The sequence below is a fragment of the Lissotriton vulgaris genome, chromosome 9, assembly GCF_964263255.1.
Source record: "Lissotriton vulgaris chromosome 9, aLisVul1.2, whole genome shotgun sequence".
NCBI classification, from domain to species: Eukaryota; Metazoa; Chordata; class Amphibia; order Caudata; family Salamandridae; genus Lissotriton; species Lissotriton vulgaris.
Window position 1 is genome coordinate 1,214,585,169 of NC_141697.1, and position 25,550 is coordinate 1,214,610,718.

The following is a 25,550-nucleotide window of genomic DNA, read 5'->3' on the forward strand; positions in this document are numbered from 1 at the left end:
ATTCTTTGTAAAGGAAATTATGTTAAAACTGGGCGGAAATTAATGGACAAGAAAGGACGATGGGCAATAGCAGAATGTAGCTTTGAGGGAAAGGCGCTGACGTTATGCACGATCTATGGAGCTAATTTAGACGATCCTGAACCTATAACCGAGGTAAATTTGGAGCTGGCAACTTGGCCCCAGCCAGTGGTGGTCTGTGGGGATGTGAATATCAATCTAACTAATAGGGTATTAAAGGAGGGTGTTGCCTCATATAGTGGACACAAGCCGAAAGTCTATAAGGCACTGTATAATTGGGTCCAGGATCATGGGCTGTTTGATGTGTGGGGTAATTTGAGGCCAGAAGATAGTGGGTTTACGTTCTACTCTTACCCTCACAAGAGACTAGTTAGATTGGATTATTTTTTTACCCCAGCTTCATTACTGGCTGGTGCAACAGTAAGTGTCCATCCCAGAATTACGTCAGATCACGCACTCATTGTATTAGAGATACAGTGGGGTCTTAGGAAATCAAAATGTGCATATTTTACATTTGATAGGAAGTTGGGATTAAATAATGACTTTGAAGTGCAAATGGGAAAGTGGATACAGTTCTTTTTCCAGGAAAATAAGGGGACCGCTAGTCCAGGTATTTTTTGGGATACTTTTAAAGCTTGTTTTCGCGGCGAATGTATGAGTTTCATGTTCAGGCAGCAGAAGAAAGCTAAACAAGAGTTAGGGATCTTATACCAGCGCCTAGTACAGGTTGAAACTGTATTAACGAATGGTGTAGTTACTGGATTGAATGATTTAGGCAATCTTGAGGATCAAGTAGCTAAATGTCGAGCTAAAGTGGTGGGTTATTGGAGTACAGAAAATGCAAGAAAGTATATGACTTCAAAGATGGAAAAACATGAGTATTCTGAAACTATTGGTAAAAGGTTGGCAGTCCAGCTTCGGATGAATGAGTCGGCCAGAAACAACGCTGCAATGAAGGATGATATGGGTGTGTCCCACTCTGACCCTTATGAAATTCTTCGGATCTTTCATCAGTTGTATACTGAATTGTATACAGGGACTGACTGTGACGGGCTGGACTGGCTGGAGATGTTTTAAGGGGCTTAAAAAAGTTGGACTTTATGGTGGCTCAGAGCTTGGAGGCTCCGATAACTGAGGTGGAATTGGAAAGGGTTGTAAAAAGCTTACATGTTGGCAAAGCTGCTGGTTCTGATAGAATACCCAGTGAGGTTTATAGACAGTTTTATAAAATTATTAAAGATGAGTTATTACTGGTTATTCAGAAGGCCCAGCAGGGAGATCCTCCCAGATCTTGGACAGAAGGTACTATAGCGTTTTTTTGTAAGAAGGGGAAACAGACAGATTTAGTAGGATCCTACAGACCAATATCATTACTAAATGCAGACAACAAAATGTACTCGAAAATATTAGCAAATCGACTTTCTGACTGTATTGCCCCTTTAGTCTCACAACAACAGCATGGTTTTATTCCAAAGAGAGGGACAGTAGAACATGTCAACAAGGTTATTACATTATTTGACAATGCTGCGGTGAAAAAAAATGATTTAGCGCTTATTTTACTAGACGCAGAAAAAGCGTTCGACCGGGTGCAATGGGGCTACATGTGGAAGCTAATGCAGAAAATGGGGTTTGGGTCAAAATACATTGTGGCCGTTCAGTCTTTATATCAAACACCTACGGCTAAGATTTCTGCTATGGGCTTACTCTCTGACTCTGCGAATATTACACGTGGCACACACCAGGGATGCCCGTGCTCCACCCTTTTGTTTGCTTTATACATTAACCCTTTTTTAGAACAATTGATTGTCAATATTCTTATTCCACCTTATCTAGTGTCCGAGTATTATTTTTCTGTGTTCGCTTACGCGGACGACATCGCGGTGACAACTACTAACCCAGGCACCGCCATCAAAGAAATTGAGAGGTTGGCGAAGGAGTTTGGGCGCGTAGCAGGATATAAATTAAATGTGCTAAAACACAGATCTTGTGTTCGGAGTCTGTAGTACTGCAAGATAGTAGAGTAGTGAAGGAGGCCACATATTTAGGCATTCAATTGCTGGCTAAGATGATAGAATTAGTCGAGGCTAACTGGATGATACTGATGACCAAAATTAGGAATTCCTTGGATAGGTGGGAACGACTATACTTAACCATTATCAGACGGACGAATGTTATAAAAATAAATGTGCTACTGAAGGTCTTATATTTATTTAGGTCTATACCCCTAGAGATTGCAAAAGATAAGATACAGGCTCTGCAGTAAAGATGTGGCAAATTTATTTGGAGTCCAGGGAAACCAAGACGGGCAATGAAGTGTATGACTTTACCAATTGCTAGGGGAGGGATGGGGGTGCCAGACTTTTTTATGTATTATGTCACTTGTTTTCTATTGAAGATGAGGTTTTTGATAACCGGGGAGACAGAGCAGGATAATGCTCTTGCCCCTTCTATTTTTGAAATACAGTTAGGGTCTGTAGCAAAACAATTACTATTTAAAGAGATTGATGGGAGTTATTACAAGCGGACTCGCTTCAAGGTAGTGATGGGCGCGTTTAAGGTATGGAAGTGGGTAGTCAAGACTACAACGATAGGGAAAATATCTTATTACACTCCTTTGAACACTCACAGATTATTACCTGGTATATTCTTTGACGATATGGCCTTAAGATGGCAGCGGAAAGGGGTCAGATGGCTAGGAGATATGTATAAGGAGGAAGGGATTTCTAAATCTTTTGATGAGTTAAAAGGTCAGTTTCTGTTTCCTAGTAGTTATTTTTTTAAATTTTTGCAAATACGAGATTATTTATTTCTTCGAAAAGCTGTGCTTCAGCCAATTCAAGTTGTGGAAGCAATTAGGAGGCTAGTTAAAATTGGAACACTTTACCAACTCTTACTTAGTGATCGGAGCGACAATTTAGATAAAGTAAGGACAAAATGGGTGGGTACATTAGAAGATCAAGAATTAGATATAAATGATTTATTACTACTCTCCAAGGAAGCACTAATGTCGGCAAATCTAAAAGCACAATTTTTTAAGACACTGTTTGACTTATATTATACTCTGATCCGAATGGCGAAATGGGGTGGAGGGAACAACGGCAACTGCTTTAGATGTAGTGCTGACGACGCTGATAGTGTTCATATCTTCTATTGTTGTCCCAAACTTCAATGCTTTATTACTGATTTAGAGAAGTTCTTATCCTTTGTAATTGGAATGCCTTTAGCTATCACTCCGGCTAGGATGTTGTTGGGGAAAATACCAAAGGACAGAGCAGCTGATCCTTTATATCAACATTGGTATTTTATTTTCTTTGCAATGACTGTAGCACGTTTATGCATAGCCACGGAGTGGCTTCAGGAACACCCACCTGTGTTTCACCAATGGCGTGCTAAAATGCTCAGTTTCTACAACTTGGAGTGGGGACTTTTTCCATTAAGGGTGTTAGGAAGAAAAGATTGGGCACAAAAATATGGGGAGCGTTTCGAGATTATTATGAGGATTAAGAATGCAAGAAAGACAAGACAAGATGAGATGTTCATGTATTTTGTTGGAAACTCGCTGTAATAATAGAAACTGGCTTGTTTATGTTTTTTTTAATGGTTTTCTTTTCTCTTTGTATATGAAATTGCAGCAATGTATTGGTAATTTATTATATCTGAATTAGTCAATTTTGAATTGCAATTTTGCTGTAAACACCTAAATAAATAAAAATAAAAAATAAAATAATTCTTCCACTGCATTATATCACTCCATTCCGACTACAACTCCTAAAATACCCTGCTTTGAGCCTCACTTTTCATTCATTCTTCGCATGCGCATAAATCTCTATTGACATTCACACCAATCTCTCCGAGCTACCATGACAGCCGTCTCGTCTTCAGGAATAAGGATAGGGTTGAGGCTGGGTCAATTTGAATATCAGGGCAAAACCACCTGAACCATGAAAGTACATTAATCTGTATTATAGACAATTTACCCCGTCCAAGTAGGTCCATTCAGCTGGAACCATCAGCTGTGCTTTCAGATCAGTCAGTGTGCAAATCTGTCTCTCTTCTTGTTTCCCAATGCGTGCCATTGGCTTGCACTGGGAGTGGTGTTGCCCCTATACAGACTTTGGTGCACCCCTTCTGGACCCATCTCTCATTTGTTAGATCTTACACATTAGACTAAAGCTGTAACATTCTTACTAAGAATGAATAACATGAACTAAAGTTTAAAAGTTTACTTAAAGAATATAAAAGCAGAAATGCAAAAGCTGGACCATCAATCAGTTAGTACAATGGTAAATAAATCTTAAATACAAATAACTCAGTAAAGTTCAATAGCCAGCATAGCTTTGCATTCTAAAGTTAGAAAAAGTGGTCTCTCCACCATAGTGAAAGCAGGTACTTTTGTAGGACTTTAGAGAACGGATTTCATACATTCACAATGCAAGAACATTGTTCTCATGCTATACATCAAAAGGGAAAGAGCAAAAAGAAACATTCTACCACAAAATATACATTTGAAGATTTTCTCATAATACTATATATTAGTCACATGTTCTCTGAGTCTTTTCAGGTAACATGAGTTGATGTGAGATACAGCCTGAGGCAGCCAGGTAGTCCTTAGTTAGGTACATCACTTTCAGTGTGACTGGGAAAGCTTCAGTCTTTCAGTACAAGCCCACACTTCTTTATTACAGCAAGGAAAACAGCAGCAGTGATCACTGTAGTATTATTGCTGCCAGGTAGATACCTTACATCGACACTATGGGGCCGATTCACAGAACTAACTTAAGACAAAATCCTAAACTTACTACTATTGGTATTCACAGAAGTTGGGATTTTTTCTTAAGTTTGTCTTAAGACAGACTTAAGACAACATCCTAACTTAAGTCTGTCTTAAGTCTGTCTTAAATCTGTCTTAAGACAAATTTAAGACAAAATCCTAACTTCTGTGAATACCATAAGTAGTAAGTTTAGGAATTTGTTTTAAGTTAGTTCTGTGAATCGGGCCCATGGTGTATAACAATGTCATATTCAAAATAGAATTAAGCACAAGATTGGCATATTTTAGCATAAGCTTGATTTCTAGTACTTTGAATACTGCAATTCAAAAACAGATTCCACAGAGGATGAGCCATATCAACTGGCATACATCACTCCTGCTACTGAAGATAGCAGTGATATTATCTCACTAATATGATCCATAAACAAAGAGGGTGGGAGAAAAAAGGCAATTTACAACAACCAGCAGTAGCAGAACTGCAATAAATTTATGAATACAAATAGCAAAACTTCGAAGAGAATACATAACAATTCAGGTGGGATGCTCCTCGCCTCTGTGCCTTTCATGAAATTGAAAATTCTTGACACACTAGCTAGAATTGTTTCAATGTTATGTCAGGACCAGCAGCTCAGATTCTGCTTGTTTAAACATGATTCACCACCACAGACACCACATTAGGAATAGGCGTGTAACAGAATGACAAAATATAGTCTTAAAAATATCGGGATACAGAAATACTAGAAATTAAATATTGTGACACAAACATATTGTGATGCACAAATATTGTTGACAACAATATCATTTTTTGAGGTAGGTAATATCTTTTTAAATAATAGCAATGTTTTTTAGTATTATTTTCAATAATATAGTGGTTAAAAATATTGTTTCTTAATTATGTGAATGTGTTTTAGTTGCTGTATTTATTTTATGTTACTATTGTTTATATAAATATTATTTACAAAAATTAAATATGGCTTTTAATTGTAAGCAATTTAGAATTTTGTATTTAGGTTATAATCAATTATGAATTATTTAATGAATTGTATTTAACTATATGAATGATATTTATTATGTAAATTAGATAATACAGCTTTTTTGTTGATAGGTTTATAGGGGTATAGGGTAGGAAGTTATTTAGGTAATAATTAATTAAAAAATATGTATTAGTTAATTATTTAATTACTTTTTAAATATGTAAGTTATTGAATACTTATTTATTTTACATATATTTTAGTTACGGGCTGCTTGGTTTGTAGGGGTATATGGTGGGGAGTTAATTAAGTAATGATTACGTTTTAAATAATTGTAAATTAATTTTAGTTGATTGCTAAATATTTAAATTATTGAATACCTATTTATTTTAATTATTATATTGTGGAACTCTGGGTTTGGAGCGGTCTAGACTGGGAAGTTAATTAAGTAATAATTAACAATTCATTGTTAATTAATTTAATTGAATTTAAATATGTAAATTATAGAATGCTTATGTTTTTTAGTTGTACTTTAGGTGCGGGCTGCTAAGTCTGTAAGTCTGTAGGGGTGTAGGGTGGGAAGTTAATTAATAAATAATTGAATAACAATGATTTATTCATTCATAATTATTTTATTGGATAGTAATTATGTACAGGGATTGTTTTGAGTTCATATTATTATAAATGATACATTGTATTATAATTACATATTATAGATATATATTATTCCCTGTTAACTAATAATTTTAAGTTTATTATTTTTTCCACATTCATTTAGGATGTTCAGCTAGCCAGAAAGGCCCTAAAAATAGCGCTTCCTCATTAAATCTGGCTCGCCATTGTGAGTGGGCAAGTGTGTTTTTTGAGCCCTGCATTAATTTTTCACTACTGCAAGGCATATCTCTCCCATAGGTCAACATTGGGATTACCTTATTAAATTTTATAACTGTAATTTCTAATTGAGTAAAAATAGATATTTCGAAATTGGTGCCTCAGGACTCACATTTTGAATATACAACTTATGGTAAAGTTGGATTTTTAAGTTGCAAGTCTGAAAATAGCACTTTTAGAAAGTTGGCATTCTCTTACTTTAACAAAGACTGAATGATGCAAGTGATGCACACCATGAATGATGGAATCAAAGTAAAGAAATGAAGTGATAACAGTTCACTAGCTTGACTAATAATGTGTGCTGCACAGTACTGTGGGCTGCCCGTCCAACATATGTAATCGGTATGAAAAAAATCAAGCAGAATAGCTTGAACTATCCATGTGCACACTGTTAGTTCAAGCTATCCTGCTTGATTTTTTTCATACCAATTCTCTTACTTTAACCAACTTGGTGCCTTCTGCCTGTCTCTGAAAATGCATCTGGGGTGGGTGACAGCTGGGTCTTGTGCATTCCCTTTAGGAAGCCATACATAATGGGAACTTAGGTGTAACTTGATGGCCCTTAATGGGCCATTAACTGGCTTTTTGGGGGGCTGAGTTAAGCTGTGCCCCACTTGCACATGAATAGGCTGAGCCCTGTCTCCGCACAATAGGCCAAACAATCCTGTATTGCCACTCCTGCTAGTTTGGAGCCAGGGCAGGGGAGAAAGGGGGTTCCCTGCACTTCAAAGCCACTGTCTAGCAGCTTCTCCCACCTTTCAGAACCAGGGCACCAAGTATACATACTGGACCTCAGACACTACTACGGCAGTACACTTGCATACCTGTGGATACTTTGTCAGGAAGAAGGACTGCTATGCTGTTACAAGGACTGCCACTCTGCTGGACTGTCACTCTGCTGGACTCCTGCTTTGCTGTGCCGACCTGCTACCTGCTGCCCTCTTGCTGGCCCTGCATCCCTCCAACCTAGAACCAAAGTTACTCAATGGGTTTGCCCGCTTGCCTCCTGTTCTGAATTCTCAGGGAAATCAAAGACTTCCAACCACTCTGCTACAGCGCCTGAACTCTGCCATCTGTGAGTCTTGCCCTGCCTGGTGGTACCAATCTAGTCCATGCACCTTTGGAAGTGGGTATAAAGTGCTGCTCCTGTAGAACATTGATGCATCATGTGGCTGCATCCTGCATCTTTGTCGACGCAAACAGGATTAAGGTACTTTAGTTCAGCGGGGCTCACTGGGATCCTCACTCCATTTCGGTCAGCCGGAACTCTTGACTAGGTCCCGGATCAGCGCCTATTGCTTCAAAGCTCTATTTTGCAGTTTATTCTTTAAAAATTCCTATGAAGTTCTACTTGTTCGATGTGTGTCATTCTGATCTTGGTTTGCTCATTAAATTAAGTACTATTTTTCTAATCAGGTGTGGTATCTTTTTGTGTGGGGGTTTCACTGTTGTAATGTTTAAAGTGTAGCCCAAATCCTTTACACATTGCCTCTTAAGTTAAGCCTGACTGCTCTGTGCCACGTTACCAAAGGGTTAGCACAGGTTAACTTAGGATGTGTATCTGACTTACCCTGGTTAGGATTGTGGTTCCTGCTTGGACAGGGTTCATAACTCTGCCAACCAGAAACCCAATTTCTAACACATATATAATTTAAAAGTTAAACTAATTCAATTGAACTGACATAAATTCCTATGTGGTGTTATTTTGTTTCTATGCCTCCCTCATTTTCAACACCTTGGTAGAGCCCTTGCCACAGACAAGAAAGGAGAGGCAAAGACAGATGTTTTTGTTTCGGAATCTGTAGTATGTAGTACAACTGTAGTACTATTTTATGTAATACAAAACGAAGTCTGTGATCCAATATCTTCTTGCCTGGAGCAGACACCTACCACATGTTTACATTAGCAGGTGTTGTTTAACTAAGCAATTCAAACTTGTATGATGATAGAAATCTTTAATGTTAAATTTGGAGAAGAATCCACTGAGGGTTTTACCAGAGTATCAAGTTTTTCACATTAATCTATAAAATGTGGAATCAAGACATTGACTATCACTTTATTGTTGAGGTAAGCTTATAAAGGTCATTATGGATTTACTGTTCTTAACTGATATGGCTATGTGGAATTAGGAATGGGAAATCTATACTGACCTTTATACACTTGCCTGACTATATACTAATCATCCATAATCTGCAGTTGCTAGCCTTCCAGGTTGGTATTTATGACCTTGATGATCTGAAATACATCAGTTGAAGAAATTTCCTCTTCTATGAAATACTGTCATGAACTAAATTCAACTGCATGGTTCTCCCCCTCTTTTAGAATTTCCTCCAGTAACCAGATGATTTCCCTTTACTATCCCATTTAACAAAGGCTCCATAGAACTTCATTTAGGCAGGGGCTAATGGCTTAGTTAAGGACTTGGTTATTTTCCAATTAAGAGGTTTTGAGCAACCAAGTAATATTTACACACAAAAAATATAATGTATGTGACGTCCTTATCTACATTTAATATATATTTTTAACTCAGCATACTCTTGTCTCACAGCGAGGAACAATAGCTTCGAAGATGAGGCCTGCTTCTTCTATTAATGTAGAGTTTTCCCGAGACATAGTTGTTTACTATGACAATTTGAGTTTGTGTCTGCATACCACTGAGATGGGATTTAATTTCTGTTTAATATAAAATGTGAACATTCTGTGAGATAATAATGCAGCTTCCACATACATCAATGAATCAATTTCAGTAAACACACTTGTCTAAACAGGCTTTCTCCATGTATCGTCCGTAGAAATGTGGTAATGGGTCAGCATTACAAGAATGATGAAGATTGAGATTACAGAGACTGTGCAAGCTATCTATAAAGCTCACAAGTTAGAGACGTGTGAGTATTACATGATGAAGGAAGAAGTAATCATGGCCAACTGTGTTTCAATTGATTGAATGTACGCTATAAGGCTACTCTTCTCTCACAGGCCTGGATACGTTAGAAGATTCAGTTGCTGGAGCTGCTGTAGAAGTGAAATTCCACTCTCGAATATTGTATCACTTCTTCTGGAGGTTAGCAGTTGTGACAAGTTGATGCAAAGATGTCCTGGACATATATGCTCAAAAGTTGTTCTGCATAGTATCCTTGAGTCGCGGTCTCTAAGACTTTGCAATATCCACCCATGTGCAATTCTTGTCAGAGATAGCAAAATCCAACTAGTTCAGATATCTGAGTTTCAACATTTAGAACCTTTCATGATGAGTTTGGTCTTGGGGGTCAGTCTTGGTTCCTCTGCCTCTGCTGGTTATAAGCAGGTGTCCTGAATGAAGTTAGGGTTAGAAAAAGTAAGAAGAGAAAATTACTGAATGGTTTTTCATTTTTTTATTATTAAAGACACAATCAAGCAAGTACATACAATTATGCTGCTAATCGTTTTTCCAAAGTAATTCAAAATACACATGCTAAATCAAGAAATAACAAGGAACAAGCAATCTTTGCATTATCAAGGGCACCTCCTTACCATAACAAAACATCCAACCCAAAGTGAGACTTTTCTATGTTCCTACAGGACACGCAACACATCCGACCCTCCCATAAACACCACTACAATGGTGAACAAAACAAGACATGATAAGGGCAACACTTAAAGATACCATGAAGGAGGTTAACCTACCTATCTACAGTAGACATTAATCATTTAAGGAACACAAGACAGTTCTAAACATAACAGTCCTCAAAAGTTTCCTGTATTTAATTATGTTTGTACATTAAGTGGATTTAGTAATACATTAATTGTTTCCCCATTCCTGCTGGGTACTCAGATATTCTGCCAGGTCTCAATCGTATGCTTACTGAAAGATTTCCATTTCTTTGAAATAACCTTTTATACTATGTTGAACCTGGCACTTTCTGCAGGGTCACCCCAGATTATTGCCTCCCTTTGCTGAACCTGTTGTTTTTGTTCACTTTTAGGACTCTACTCTTTACTCCTGCCAACCAGTGGCAAAGTATTTGTGCTCTTCCTTCTCAACACAGTATAATTTGTTTACACCGGATTGGTCCGCTTACTTTACTTATAGGTTCCTAGTAAATGGCACTACATGTACCCAGGGCCTGTAAATTGAATGCTACTTGTGAGTTGCAGCACTCATTATGCCAACCACTAAGGTAATACTGTAAAACATGTCTCAGTCCTGTCACTGCAGCCTGTAGTGTGGTTTTTAACTGACATTTCAACATGGCAAAATAAAGTTTGCCAGGTCTAAACCATTGCTTTCATTACTTATAACTCATAACTCATAACGTATAACTTAGGCTCATAGGTTGGGGGTGGTATTTAAAAAATAGGACATGTGTACTTGAGTTTTACATGTCCTGGCTGTGAAAAACTCCCCAAAATCATTTTTTACTGTAGCATGGGTATTTTCTCAATGGACTAACACTGGATTCCCTTATTACACTTTAAAAGGGATAACTTCAGTGTGGGACCAGATAGAAAAATACTTCACCTACTCATATGAATTTTGATTTAAAACACTATTTAATGCTAAAGTCTGATATTAAGTTACTATTCCGAAAATGTCACTTTTAGAAAGTTTATATTTCAAAAGAAGGGAGGCTAGCGGACACTATTTACCACTCAGGATGGTGGAAGGTCCAGTTGCAGCAGGGTGTCCGTACACAGTACTGGAGTAACAAAAAAGGGGGGTTGCTGCACTGTTCCTATTTAGCGATCAGGTAGGGGGGAAGGATTTATCTGGCGTGACCAAGGGTGTTCCAATGATACCCTGGGGCATCCATTATGTTGGATATAATTGCCTCACACACCCAGAAGGGTGTCATGCTTCATCATTGGCGGTTGCTCCTCGTCGGGGAGGCGGTGCAATCCCCGACGGGCTCACCTCAAAGAGGGGCTCTTTAGCGGAGATCTTTTTTCCAACAGCCTTATGGTGAGGTGGGGGTGTGTGGGCAGATGGTATACTCCTGTGATGGGATGATTAAAATGTAGCTAAGGGTACCGGAATTAACTTTATTCTGGGGGTCCCTTGGCTGCAATTAAAAGGTGGGGCTAGCTCGCTAGGTGTCAACTAGTTAAGGTTGTGTGACCCTAGAGGAGACTAGTAGTGAATGTGGTCGACATGTTTCTCGCTATGGGTAGATTGCCCGCGATTCTTCAGGACCTATTTACAAAAAGTGAAGTGAAAAGACAACAACGACATGCTAGTATCATATGTGTTGTGTTTGTTACCTCAGTGGATTCTCCTATGCCTAATGGTCATAGACTAATAGCCACATGAGGGTTCGGCGGGGCAGTACATCAGAGCTGAGCCCAAAGGGTTAATAGCTCCAGTCCTCCGTGTCTGTGCTTTGTGACCTACCCATTCCCGAGCTCGGCGGGAATGGGTAGGTCACAAAGCACAGACACGGAGGACTGGAGCTATTAACCCTTTGGGCTCAGCTCTGATGTACTGCCCCGCCGAACCCTCATGTGGCTATTAGTCTATGACCATTAGGCATAGGAGAATCCACTGAGGTAACAAACACAACACATATGATACTAGCATGTCGTTGTTGTCTTTTCACTTCACTTTTTGTAAATAGGTCCTGAAGAATCGCGGGCAATCTACCCATAGCGAGAAACATGTCGACCACATTCACTACTAGTCTCCTCTAGGGTCACACAACCTTAACTAGTTGACACCTAGCGAGCTAGCCCCACCTTTTAATTGCAGCCAAGGGACCCCCAGAATAAAGTTAATTCCGGTACCCTTAGCTACATTTTAATCATCCCATCACAGGAGTATACCATCTGCCCACACACCCCCACCTCACCATAAGGCTGTTGGAAAAAAGATCTCCGCTAAAGAGCCCCTCTTTGAGGTGAGCCCGTCGGGGATTGCACCGCCTCCCCGACGAGGAGCAACCGCCAATGATGAAGCATGACACCCTTCTGGGTGTGTGAGGCAATTATATCCAACATAATGGATGCCCCAGGGTATCATTGGAACACCCTTGGTCACGCCAGATAAATCCTTCCCCCCTACCTGATCGCTAAATAGGAACAGTGCAGCAACCCCCCTTTTTTGTTACTTTTAGAAAGTTGACATTTTTGTGCCTAAATAAAATGTGCCTTTTCTGCCAGTATCCATGGTCACATGACTCAAAATGGTTCTACAGTGGTGTGAGCAAGACGGCCTCTGGTGAGGGCAATGGTGTTCCACTCCTGAGCTTCAAAAGATAGCCTAAGGAGTGTGTGAACCCCTTTCCTGACTTCTGGAGCTGCCTGATCCATCACTCACACATGCAGCTGACACCTGGGCCCTACTTTGTTACCATAGACAGTTTGGAGTCAAACTCAGGTGAAGAGAAAGAGCCAGAACCATTTTAGAGGTAGACAACGAGAGGGACTCCCACAGACAGGCCTGCACTGTATATTAAAGTAGCACACACAGAACATTTCATCAGAACACTCATGGACATGTGGAAGATTCAGAAGAACGGGTGCCCTGCTGTCTGAAGAAGGACGACTGGACATGCTTGCTCTGAACCCAGAAGTGACTCCAAGGTTCAGTTAGCTGACCTGTTTGAGCAACAAGCTTCCAGAGCCCTTCACCGCAACCGCCCAGCTAACCAGCACCAACTGAATTAATGAATCTTACATTTGAAAAGCACATCAGTTGCCCAAATTGAGCTTCCTGGCACTGTGCAGCAATGGGAATAAAGTTCAAAGCATAAATGAAGAAAGTAAGATACCCATATAAGAAAGAAGCACAAAGAGCCAGGGGCTGCAAAGATCTAGGTTTTCAGTTGTTTCTTAAAGAGAGGTTCTGAGTCAATCGATCTAAGATGCCCAGGAAGGTGATTCCATGCTCTAGTCCTAAGAACAGCAAGAGATTTTACACCTTTTGTCTTGTACCTAAAGGTAGGAGGTGTAAGAAAATTTACAGATGAAGATCTGAGAGTGCGAGCAGTGACATAAGGCATCAATTTGAAAGCTAAATATTTTGGACCTGATGCTCCCAAGGGTCAAAAGGTAATTAGCAGGATTTTAAACAATACCCTTTTATGTAAATGATGTGAAAACCTTTGGCTACATGGCTGTAGCATTCTCACACAGAAAAAAAGATATACATGAGCTAATAAGCTCATGTCCACAATGACATTACCTATTTGAAATAGCTCAACAAGAAGCAACTAAACAGGAAATACTCATCTTGCTGGTCCATTTCTAAAACATAAGAGGTCCAACTGGTACTCCTAGATAAAGCGAGGGACCAAAGTGAAATATATAGAAGGATCTTAATGAACTGCAATAGAATATTGTCATTTTCATTGCCCCGAAGAAGACCTTTTGGTCGAAACGCATTGGCTACGGTCACTTTTAAGAAGAGTCTTTTCAATAAAGAAACAGAGAAACAATAACCTGCTGAGTTGATGTGCCTCTCTTCATCTTGTTTGTACATGTGAAAAATATTCATCCGTATATTTGTTAGAGTGCTGAATCATTGTTTTTTTTGTAATTGTATAGGATTTATATCCTTGAAGGTTTGATGGGTATTGAGCCTCTGTTGCATATATTTTGAAGAGGAATAACTTACATTTGAAAACATTGAGATAGGTGCATTTATAATTACCGTATACCCCATGTTTTGTTTCCTTTGCGGTACCCTTTTATGTATAGGCAGCCAGTGAAGAAGTTAAAGAGCTGATGAGGCCGAAGAGCTTGGGCAATTTTAGTATAAGTCGAGCGGCAGCAAGATTTCCTGTCTGTAGCTTCTGTAGCAGTTGTCTGGAGGCACCTGCATATATGCTATTACAGTAGTCTAATCTTGTTGTAAATAATATAATTAGTGAAAAAGGAGAGGTACCCCTTAACTGAAGTAAAGGGAAATGGGGTTCACCAACCAATATAAAACAGAGATTCCCTTGAACAAGGTCATGTACATAAGCACCATAAGTGGAAAAAAGCAATAACTATAACAAGTAAATCTAGAGTAAAAAACTGACAAAATTTATTGTATACAGTAAAATTAAAAAAGCAGAAAACATAGTAAGCTGCTTGACATAGGTTAAAATAATTATTATAATAAAATAACAATCCTACATTCAATATTGACCAGCAATTACGACCAGAGAAGCGTGCAGCCGGCAGTAGACGTAGAGGGAACGAATACTCACGTCTCTGGGGCATGACTTAGGCGCCTCTGGTCCCACACAACGCGATTGAAAGTAAAGCGCCGTGTACCAAGAAAGTTCGGCACTATACTGCCACCCAATTTAACAGGTAGACTTATCAGCAAGGCACAAATAGAAGCCACTACAGAAGGGACAGAAGGAATCATATGTCATACCAAACTCGGCTCAGTCTGCTGTAAATTTTTAACAATTTACGGATAAGGAACATTAATATAGACCAAGCTTGAAAATTGTTCATGAACATCCGCGGTTTGAGTAATAACGTCATTACAGAGGACGTCTGCACTATCACTATAGATTGGTCCTTCGCACCTAAGAGGAACATATGTACACTACGACAGAAACTGATTCTTTGTCTTGATAAAGGTGGATAGAATTTCAACAAACCACCGAAACGCGTCAACGCCCTAGTACAGTGTGATTCGAGGCTCAAGGCTCAGACACTGTTGTTGACACAGTACAATCTTAAAGTGCATAACACCGGTGCCTTAAAAAGAATATCAGAACACACACCTTGTATTGCACAAATTGTATGTCTTACTATTTTTCTGTCTGTTCTTAGCAATATTGCTGGTCAATATTGAATGTGGGATTGTTATTTTATTATTATAATTATTTTAACCTATGTCAAGCAGCTTACTATGTTTTCTGCTTTTTTAATTTTACTGTATACAATAAATTTTGTCAGTTTTTTACTCTAGATTTACTTGTTCTAGTTATTGCTTTTTTCCACTTATGGTGCTTATGTACATGACCTTGTTCAAGGGAATCTCTGTTTTATATTGGTAAATAATATAATGACACTGTCTTTCTTGCTGAGCAGGGGATAAAGTCAAAGACATTTTTCAAGTTTAACCCACATCCCTGCCACTGTGAGTGCTTGTGGGCGGAAGAACAGGGAGGCGTAAAATTACACGCCAAGGTTTTTTACCACCTCAATGGTGTTGGGCGGGGGGGAGCAGCCTTGGGCCACCATAATGCCGAGTGGAAAGGGTTTTATTCTCCAACTAGCATGATCTCTGTCTCGTCTGTATTGCATTTATGGTGGTTGGCTTCCATTTACCAACTGACTTCCGGTAGGCATAGCTTAAAGTTGTACTCTGAGCTCATTGAATCTTTGTCTAGGACTAAAATCAACTGCGTGTCATCAGCATATGAACTTGTTTTGATATCAGAGGGTGATATCAATGAGATGAGTTGGGCCATGTAGATGTTAAATAGTACAGGGCTGAGAGAAGAGGCTTGTGGTATGCCTGAAATTATGGGTTGTTCTGTTGATAGTGATGGTCCTAGAGTTACAGTTTGCCTACGGTTAGAGAGGAAGGATTTCAACCAGACCAGGGCAAGATGGGATATGCCACAACTTTTTATGCAATGTAATAGTATGTCTTGTGAGATAGTGTCGAATTCAACTGATATGTCCAACAAGATTAGCACTACATTATTCCAAGAGTCCAGGGTTAATTTTAAGGTATCTGCAATTTCGAATAGTGCTGGCTCAGTCGAATGTTTAGGATGGAAGCCCGACTGTTAGGGGTGCAGAATATTAGCCTCTTCCAGAACATTTGTTAGTTGATTAATAACCAATTTGCTGGACCTACTTGAGCTCTTTGGCTGGCCTGTAAGAGTCCTGATCCCCAGTTGGTTAATCACAGTCTCTGGATTCTTGGCTGGCATCAGAGTGTACTCCTTCTGCTTCACAACTACAAAGACTGAACTACAGGTGAAAATCCAAAAGTTTCGGGGTCTTCGCAACCACTAGAGGACTCTTCACATCAGTAAGAACTGTCTGGATCTTCCACAAATGCAAAGCTCCGGTGGCAACCTGCTCTTCGCTCTGTCAACAAACTTCTCATGACTCCTGGCAATGTGAAGCTCCTCTCATGGGCTTGGACATTGTGAGAAGGTAAACTCTTCAACAGGACAAACCTGGTCCCTGTATTTGCCCCACGCTTCATCCCGGTCAGCCTTGTGGCTTTGACCCGGTTTATTGCTGCCAGATAACTGCGAGTTGTTCTTGTTGCTTTTTGGCACTATTTTCACTTGAAATGTAAAAAACTTGTAACTTCAGTTCTACTTTTTAGGTTTTTATCAGTTTGGTGTCATTTTATTTATTAAAATATACTCTAGTGTTCTAAATTGGTTCGGGGTTTTTCTAATTTAGATTTTTCACTTTAGTACGATTTGAGCTCTGCATGAATAATATAATGAAGGCTTCCTAGTTACCAGGGAATTCATATTGCCAGCTTTCAAGACGCATTGTTACATTTGTAACAATATACAGTGATTGGTATGTAACTTCAAGTTGTTTAGGTTCTGACATTATTTTACCTTTTTGACATATAGCTCTATTTCATTTTTTGTACAGTGTCGATCCAAAAATTTATTGAGCCTCGAGAAAGATCTTTGTCTAAATAACAGCCCCCCCCAGAAGGTCAAAATGCGTTGGCGTAATTTGCAAAGGCTGAGGTCATGTCCACCATAAGTATAATAAACAGAAAGTCTTTGTTTTATAAACTCAACTTGGACTGTCTACGGTGACTGAAACGGGTCGATTTTTTGTCCCAGCCTCATTGGGCCATTTGATATTTCATGTAAGACAAATAATAACATGGAATTAGTGATATGTTCTGAAGTGTTTTGTGTTGAACAGTTATCTTTGTGATTTGGATACTATTCATTGTTATTTATTGTATTGATGTTAAATGCCTGCAAAATATTTTTGATAATGTATTGTTATCATTTTTGAGCTACATGTTGTCACTTTTTGTTAGGTCAAAAACGTATCATTGTTATCACCTTCAGAAGTCTAATTAACTCTATACTATACTACATTCTCATCCTTTTCTTGATGAATGTGATATATTTTTCATAATTAAAAGTTCTCATAGTTTTTTCAATAAGTGCTGTGGGGATGTTTTTGTGTACATGTGCTAGATAATAGCAACATGTTTTTTGAATAAGACAATGTTCTTCTGAAGTAAAGGGCCAGGAGCAGTTATGTGGCATATAGAAATGAAGGTTAGATCTACGGTCAATGGGTTAATATGTTGTCGCTAATTTAGCATAACTATTTTACACATTGCCTCTAAGTTAAGCCTGACTGCTTTGTGCCAAGCTACCAGAGGGATAAGTACAGGTTTATTCAGTGACATTTGTGGTTCACCCTGACAAGGATTGTATTTCTTTTTGAGTAGGTCTCTCAACCTTCTCAACTAATATCCCAGTTTCTTACATGCTACATTTAAAGATTCGAGAATCAACATTCTACTATCCAGATAAATTCTATGAAGAGATTAGTCATGATGTAAGGGGAACCCTGTAGGAAGAATGTGAAATAATAACCTCAGGAGCTACAGAATTCCCCCAAGTGGACTTCCATGTTGCCACAGGATTGAACTTTTGGGACAGTATTCTTCTGTATCCACTTTTTCAATGCTTCTGTTAGGTTAAAATCAATCAGCGTTGCTAGGTGGTACGTGTAAGGGCAGCATTTAATGGAGTTTTTTTGTGAAAATGATGGGGGGGTAAGGTAAAGAGCCTGTTCACACTGATTGCAAGGTGCCGGATGCTTGTCCACACTGTGCAATCATTTCAAATGACATCTTGCACAGTGTAAGCGGTTGTTTTCTGCCGCTCGAGTAGATTTGTACTCGAGCAGCAGCTTTCTCAACGCGGACTGGTAGTTTCTCATCTCGAGCGGTCGCGGGCATACGCCAGCACTCGAAATGAGAAACCTGACCAGCCCGCATTGATAATCTCGCAGGGAGGTTTACTTTCCACACTCGCGATCAGCAACATGATGTTGCTGATTGCGAACGAGGAAAAAGTCTCGCCGGGATGTTGATTTTGCTCGTTCGCGGTCGCCAACTTGACATTGAGGACCGCGAGCAAGCAAAAAATGCCCACTATGCGTTTTTGCACTGTGCTACGTGCAATTCGCGTAGTGTGTAGTAGCGCAAACTACGTACGGTCCGCGAGCCTAGCATAGTACTACGCCCAGGGTTACTGTCCATAGCACAGCTGGGTTCTAAAACTTACACAATACATTGGAAAGAGGGCCCCAAGCAATGGAGAAAGGGAAAGAGGGGAGTATTAAAATAATTGGTGGGATGGAGAAAGGCTGTTGAAGCAACAGACACGCTGGGTGGGGCAAGGCATGGGGAAGCAACACCGAGCTGGAGAAGCAGCATGTAGGAGAAAGCAATAAACACATGCACTCCCATAGAGTGCTTACAGTAAAAGGAAACCGTGGTTTCACTGAATGCAAGCTAGATCAGCAGAGGAAGGATACAAGGCAACCAGTCAGAACACTCTGAGAACAAGATGCTCCTGGGTGGGACACAGGCATGAATAGGGAGGAAAGCCATTGAATCAAAGGCTATTAGTGATATAGTCTATGACCGTAAAGATCTGAGGTGTGTATGCTAAGAGTGAAAAAGCTTATATTTGAGGCAGCTGATGCGGGCAAAGTATAACAATGATGGTGTCTTTGAATCAGGATATGATGCTAGAATATTTGGAGTGATAAGTCGCAACTTATTTTACAATAAACACTAACGCACAATACTCTGCAGGCAAACAATTGGTACTTTGCACGAGGTGGCCACATTGGTTTCTCTGGTCAACGTGAAGCATTTGATCTGTGCATCCCTCACTTGGCTCGTGTTCACTGTGGTTGAGTTCAAGTAAACTCTGCTCACCTCAAGAATATCGCCACCTGTGTAGGGGGCTCTTGGCACACCATTGGCCTGGTCCTTTCCCAGCTGAACCCAGGTTATCCAAAGAAGTCATATAGTAAACGTTAAGGTTTGCAACAGTGAGGAAAACAATCTTATCGGATAAATGCTGAAGGGAAATATTTAGTGACAGAGTCATGCTGACAGTCCATACTAGTCAACTACAAATGATCACAGACCTAAAGAAAGACTGGATTCATATACATTTCCTATTTGATTTTAAGAGGCAGGATGGTGATGACAGTCGTTGACTAAACATGTCTATCCAAGATTCCTTTTGAACCCATATGGGCTTTCCTGCAATGAATGAAGGTACGTTCTCAATAGAGCGGCACTGCTCTCCTTTGTGCCATGCATGGCCACTAGTTGAGTCTTTCTGTTCACAATCAATCAGGAACCTGCTTTCCAGATCTAGGACAGGAAATACCCTCCCTTGGATAGTATAGTACTTCTTATGTCCTCTCTGCACTATACTGAGTGGGAGTGGTGGTGCTATAACAAACCTTCTTCCTCCTAATTACAGATTTTGAATTGTGTTTCCTTAAAACTAGGAGTTACTCTTGGTTGCAAGCTACTGTGATGGAAGGTTATAATTTGGTGACAGGAAGTCTGACAGAAAAATAAGAAAGTCTTACTCCACAAACAGCTTTACAGACTTTTGAGATGTCCATGCACAAGATTCAAGCCCAGAAGCGTGGCTGGAGATGTCACACAAGGGAAATCAGGGACTACCGAGGAGAAAAGCACTTTAAAATCTTTAGGCTATATTCCAATGGCATTAGCGAGGGAAAAGTCCCCTAACTATGACAGCGACAACATTGGTAACTTAGGAGAGGCCAGTACACGTCGTATCGATAGTACTGTGCCTGAGAGATCCATTTCCGGAAATATCTCACTGGAAGTACTGAGTACCACAACTGCCCCACTAGATGATAAATCCATACAAGATGTACTGTCGAACGTACCCATATCCAGTTCTAAGGATAAATTATCTGTAAGACTAATATCATGGAACATAGCAGGGCTAGCTAGGAATCTTCGTGACTTAGTTTGGTGTACCTTCATTGAGGACTATGACATCATTCTCCTTCAAAAGACCTGGGCTCTAGAAATTCCGCACAGACTTGGGTATAAAACCTTTTATTGCGACACAATCCCCTCAGTAAGAGGGAGAGCATCAGGGGGTCTGGTGATCTGGGTCAGAATCAATTTAGAAATAGAAATTACCCGATTGACAACCCATTCCCCTGATTTACTGGGGCTAAAGGTGGTGACAAGGGAAAAAGAAACTGTATATTTAATAAACATATACAACAGGCCGTACCCAGCAAATAAAGAATCTAAGGTTATAGAACTTTTAGACTCCCTTTTAGACTCCCTAGGACCAAATGCGCAAGTAGTAGTAGGAGGGGATTTTAATTGCAAATATGAACCTGTGTTGGGCTTTGACAACTTACTAGAAGAACAGGACATGGCTAATGATATCCCAAATTTGGATTCTACTGGGTCTGTTAAATGTACCATAGCTGTAACCCAAATTTTGCAGTTGACTATAGGTCATGATCTTAGGGCATGCAATGGCCGCTTGCAGTCCGATAGACCAGCAGCCCCGACATTTCATAAAGGCAACTGTAAGTCACATATTGACTTTATACTGGTCTCCTTGAGTTTATGGTATTTACTCATTGATCTCAAAATAGATGTTAGGACAGAGAGTGACCATCTACCACGCCAACTATGGCTACATCCTCAACCTTTTTTAGCTAAACAAGACAACGAGGTTGCACTAAATAGTTCCCTTGGGGAACCGCAGATATCTAACAATAGACGTGCACTGAGATGGCCTTATATCCTAGCTAAAGATGAGACAATGTTAAATATTTATAACACCTTTTCTGACACTATTGGGTCTTGTAAGGAGCCCCTAATAGGCAGCCATGGTGTTCTAGATCTACAGTATAAATTGGTTGGTGCTTTAATCACCTTCTTGATTAAAAATTACAAAAGGGACAAGAACCCAAGTGAAGGACATTTAGAGTTGGCTAACCCTTGGTATAATAAAGAATGCCGTTTAGCAAAGCACCGTCTGATCCAGGCTGTCAAATCTAAAAACTCCCATTCTATAAAAGAAAGTAGACATGCATATAATAAAATCTTGACCAAGGCGAAAAAAGCATGGGATGATGCACTATGGGACGATTTATTTACAGCAGCAAAACTCAGAGATCAGGGTACCTTCTGGAGCTTAATAGCCAAGGGTAACAGAAAGGGTAAATCATCTAAGGATCTTTATCTAGATGAAAAAACAAGGCGTGACCACTTTACTAAACTCTATTCCTATGATGAAAAGGGGTCGCCCTTATGTAACAAAGACTGTAATCTAGAATTGAGTATTACTCCACTACATTTTAGTATAGAGGAAACTATCCAGGCACTACAAGCCATTAAAGCGGGCAAAGCTCCAGGACCGAACAAGATGCCTGGAGATTTATTTAAACATGACGTAGAAGTATGGGGGTCATACATACATTTTTTATGTAATTCTATAGTGGCTGGAACACCAATCCCCGACAGTTGGATAGGGGCAGAAATTGTAACGATTTTCAAAAAAGGGGATCGTTATGATCCGGGCAACTATCGCCCAATTAGTTTAATTGACCTTTTACAGAAGGTTTTTGCCAGACATATTTTAAATAGACTCACAGAATGGATGGAGGGGACGCAGATGTTGTCTAAATTCCAAGCAGGCTTTGGACCAAAAACTATTACAGTGCACCAAGTGTTTAGGTTCACGTGCATCTGCTGGAAGTATATTAACATAAGGAAGGGCAGTTTGTACGTGGCATTTATAGACTTGAGGGCCGCCTTCGACCTCGTTCCATGGAATCTTCTGTGGATCACATTAAGAGATATGGGGGTCCCTGGCGAGCTACTTAAAGAACTTATTAGATTACACACAGGGAATTATGCCAAAGTTAGATGGGGGAAAGGAGGTGAACTTTCAAAGCCCATACCAGTGAGTCGTGGGGTGCGCCAAGGCTGTGTGCTGGCGCCCACGCTCTTTTCCCTATATGTTAATGATATACCTGTTTACCTAAGGGCCTGCGATCATGACTCCCCGAAGCTAGGAGATGAGGTGATTACGGCATTACTCTTTGCCGGCGATACAATCCTCATCTCACAGACTCCGAAGGGTCTCCAAAATCTAGTGAATTCATTTTATGGTTACTGTGTAAAGAAGGGGTTAGAAATAAATTAATCAAAATCAAAATATATGTCCATAAACCCACAAAAGTCCTTTAGAAATAATTTGGCTCTAAATAACCAAAAATTTGAATATGTGGGGAACTTCAATTACTTAGGCATTATGTTGGATAGCAACCTTTCATGGAAGGGACATCTAGCAAAGAGTAAGTTATCCTTTAAGCAGAATTCAATGCCCATCCTAAAAGTGCACAGAGCCAGTTATTCTAAAGCCATTACACCGGCACTTGAAGTATTTAAGGCAAAGGCCCAATCAGCAGCACTTTATGGTGCTGAAGTTTGGGGACATTATTGTAAACGAAATTTTGAAAAGGAAGAGAACCATTTTCTGCGTAGATTACTTAAACTACCAACTAGAACTCCCCTAGTTCCAATGTTTTTGGATTTGGATCTTAAACGGACAGATTATCAAGCAGCTCTTAGACCATTGCTGTATTAGATAAGATTGTGGACAACCCCGGAGTTGTGTAACTATAAAAGTGGTCTGATGGAAATTATTCAGATTGATGAATACAAAAAAATCGCCTGGTTAAAACATGTTTCCCTTTGGTGTACCAGGTTAGGGCTGTCCCATTTTTGGGACGAACCCCAGAAATTGACACCAGTGTGTAAAAAGCTCTTAAAGTCGACTTACTGGTCCAACGTCAATGATGAGCTATCCCATAGTTCTTCTATTGGAACATTGACCCAGGAATTTATGATTATAAAAGATAATGCTGCATTAGAACCATTTATGGATGAGATAGGACCACCATCAGCAAAAACCTTATATTTACAATTTAGATATGGGGTATTGATAAATGCTAAAACATGCAATTGGGGAGGTACAAATTATAATGGCCTCTGTTCCCTTTGCTTATTAAAGGCAAAGGAAGACGAGGACCATTTACTGCTTTTTTGTCAGCATATAAGTCACCTAGGCACCGCTGGATTAGACCCCTTTGTATAAATATGGGTGTCAGGTCATACAAAGAGGCAGAGGGTATTATTAAGTCAAATACCTCACAATTGGTAGTTTTTTGCATAAGCAGGTTCTTGTTTAATGTGTATCTCATCAGGAAACGGCTTGGATACAAGCTGTAATGTAACATTGGTGCTTGTAGCCTTCGCCTTTCAGCATTAGTCAATGCAGAATGCACTGAGTTCACTTTTTGTAAAATGTGTGGTTTTAAAGGTTTTAAACTTGGTTTTTAGCCTGGCTTTTTAATCATGGAAAAAACCTTTTTATTTAAATTATTTAGATTTTTAACGCAGTATTGTAAATTTACCCGTTTTGAGTTAATCATGACTTAGTCCCATTCTATTAATTGCCACCTATATATGTGATGAATTGTTGGTGAGGGCACTGCAAATGTTTGTCAGTAAATGTTTTAATGTCTGTAAATGTTTTACTCCTGCTTTTATGGCTATATTAGCCGAAATAAAGTTGAACTGAACTGAACTTTAAAATCTGTGACGAGCATGGACACTTAGTGCTGATGGCCCTATTGCCTCTGTAGGTGGTTTAGAAGCTGATATACATTGGATAGTGTTGTACTGGGAGCAGGTGCGAGTGAGCTAGTTCTCGTCTCTCTGTGAATTTGGCATCGGCCCGTGAGGTCAGATGGAAGGTGTGGGACAACTTCAGTACCGTGGTAGCGTCCCTCAAGTTCTTGATACTGAATGTAAAGCCTAGTGGAGTGATTGGGGCAAGGTTAGCACGAATCATAAGATACTTACATTGGTTTCTAGCAGCTGGCTGTGGGTCCTTGAAAGGTAAGTGACCGCATCATGAATGGAGGCGAAGAGCTGAGCCTTGGTGATGGTTGCACTGAAGAAATTCCCCATCTCCAGCTCATGAATGACAGAAGCTGTGAATGAAGGATACACATGAGTTCAGTTCATTGAGCAGCAGAAAACAAAGCAGGTGATTTCTGAAATTCAAAGTACTGGATAAGGACAATAAGGAATACATTAATAAATAATAAGACATGATTAGAATGAGCTATGCCATGGCACTTAACCGAACAGGAGCCTTAAGGGGCCACACCAGTCTTCATTAAGGGTTGCTCCCTGCCCGAATGCCACTAGTCTAGACATGGCCTTTTAGGTCAAGACATGGTGCTTGTGAAGTAAGGGATTAGCTCATGTTCAAACATATCTAGCCTGATAGATATGACAGGTTAGATATGACCTGAGCTGGACATATGTGACTGAAATGTCATATGTGATATGGGTCAAATATTATATCTGACCCATATCTAACCTGATATAAATAAAGCATGTGTGCTACAGAGCAAAATGCACTGAAACAACGTGAAAATAACCAATATTTTCTTTCTGTTTTGTACTGCATATCTATTAACACAGAAAAGAAAAAAAATGGTAGAAAGTTTTCACGAATGGAAAATGCTTGTTCGCCTTGCTTTTGATGCACTTTTTAATCAGCAAAAGAGGTCCTGCACAACTTCACATCACAAGGAAAGAGAGAGCTAGGGCCTGCTTTAGGGGTCAGCAGACAGATATTTCAACACAAATGCGATGGATATCCAGAGTTTTTACGAATACCATAGAATATAATGCATGTGTAATAAGGAGGACAGGATGTTTGTCATATTTGTGACAGAGTAACCTATCCTCCAAACTCAAATCAGACCCCAAGATATGAATCTGATAGCAGAATAATTTGTGGCAAAATGTAATTTAAGTAATAGGGAACTGTTTGCTCATG

The 25,550-nt window shown here is 39.6% G+C and overlaps 1 protein-coding gene across 2 annotated transcripts in view; it reads right to left on the bottom strand.

Moving 5' to 3' along the window:
* Positions 1-8,356: 8,356 nt before the first annotated feature.
* LOC147693063 (solute carrier family 26 member 6-like) overlaps positions 8,357-25,550 on the bottom strand; it is a 240,761-nt gene continuing 223,567 nt past the window's right edge. Inside the window, exons 20-21 of one of the 2 annotated variants that reach the window (XM_086936875.1) lie at positions 24,560-24,690; positions 8,357-9,960 (exon numbers count right to left, since the gene is read on the bottom strand). In XM_086936875.1, coding sequence (XP_086793001.1) covers positions 9,946-9,960; positions 24,560-24,690 — 146 coding nt within the window. In that variant the 3' untranslated portion in view covers positions 8,357-9,945. Of the gene's footprint in view, positions 9,961-24,544; positions 24,691-25,550 lie in introns of those variants that run through there. The other variant, XM_086936874.1, reaches the window with a different exon arrangement.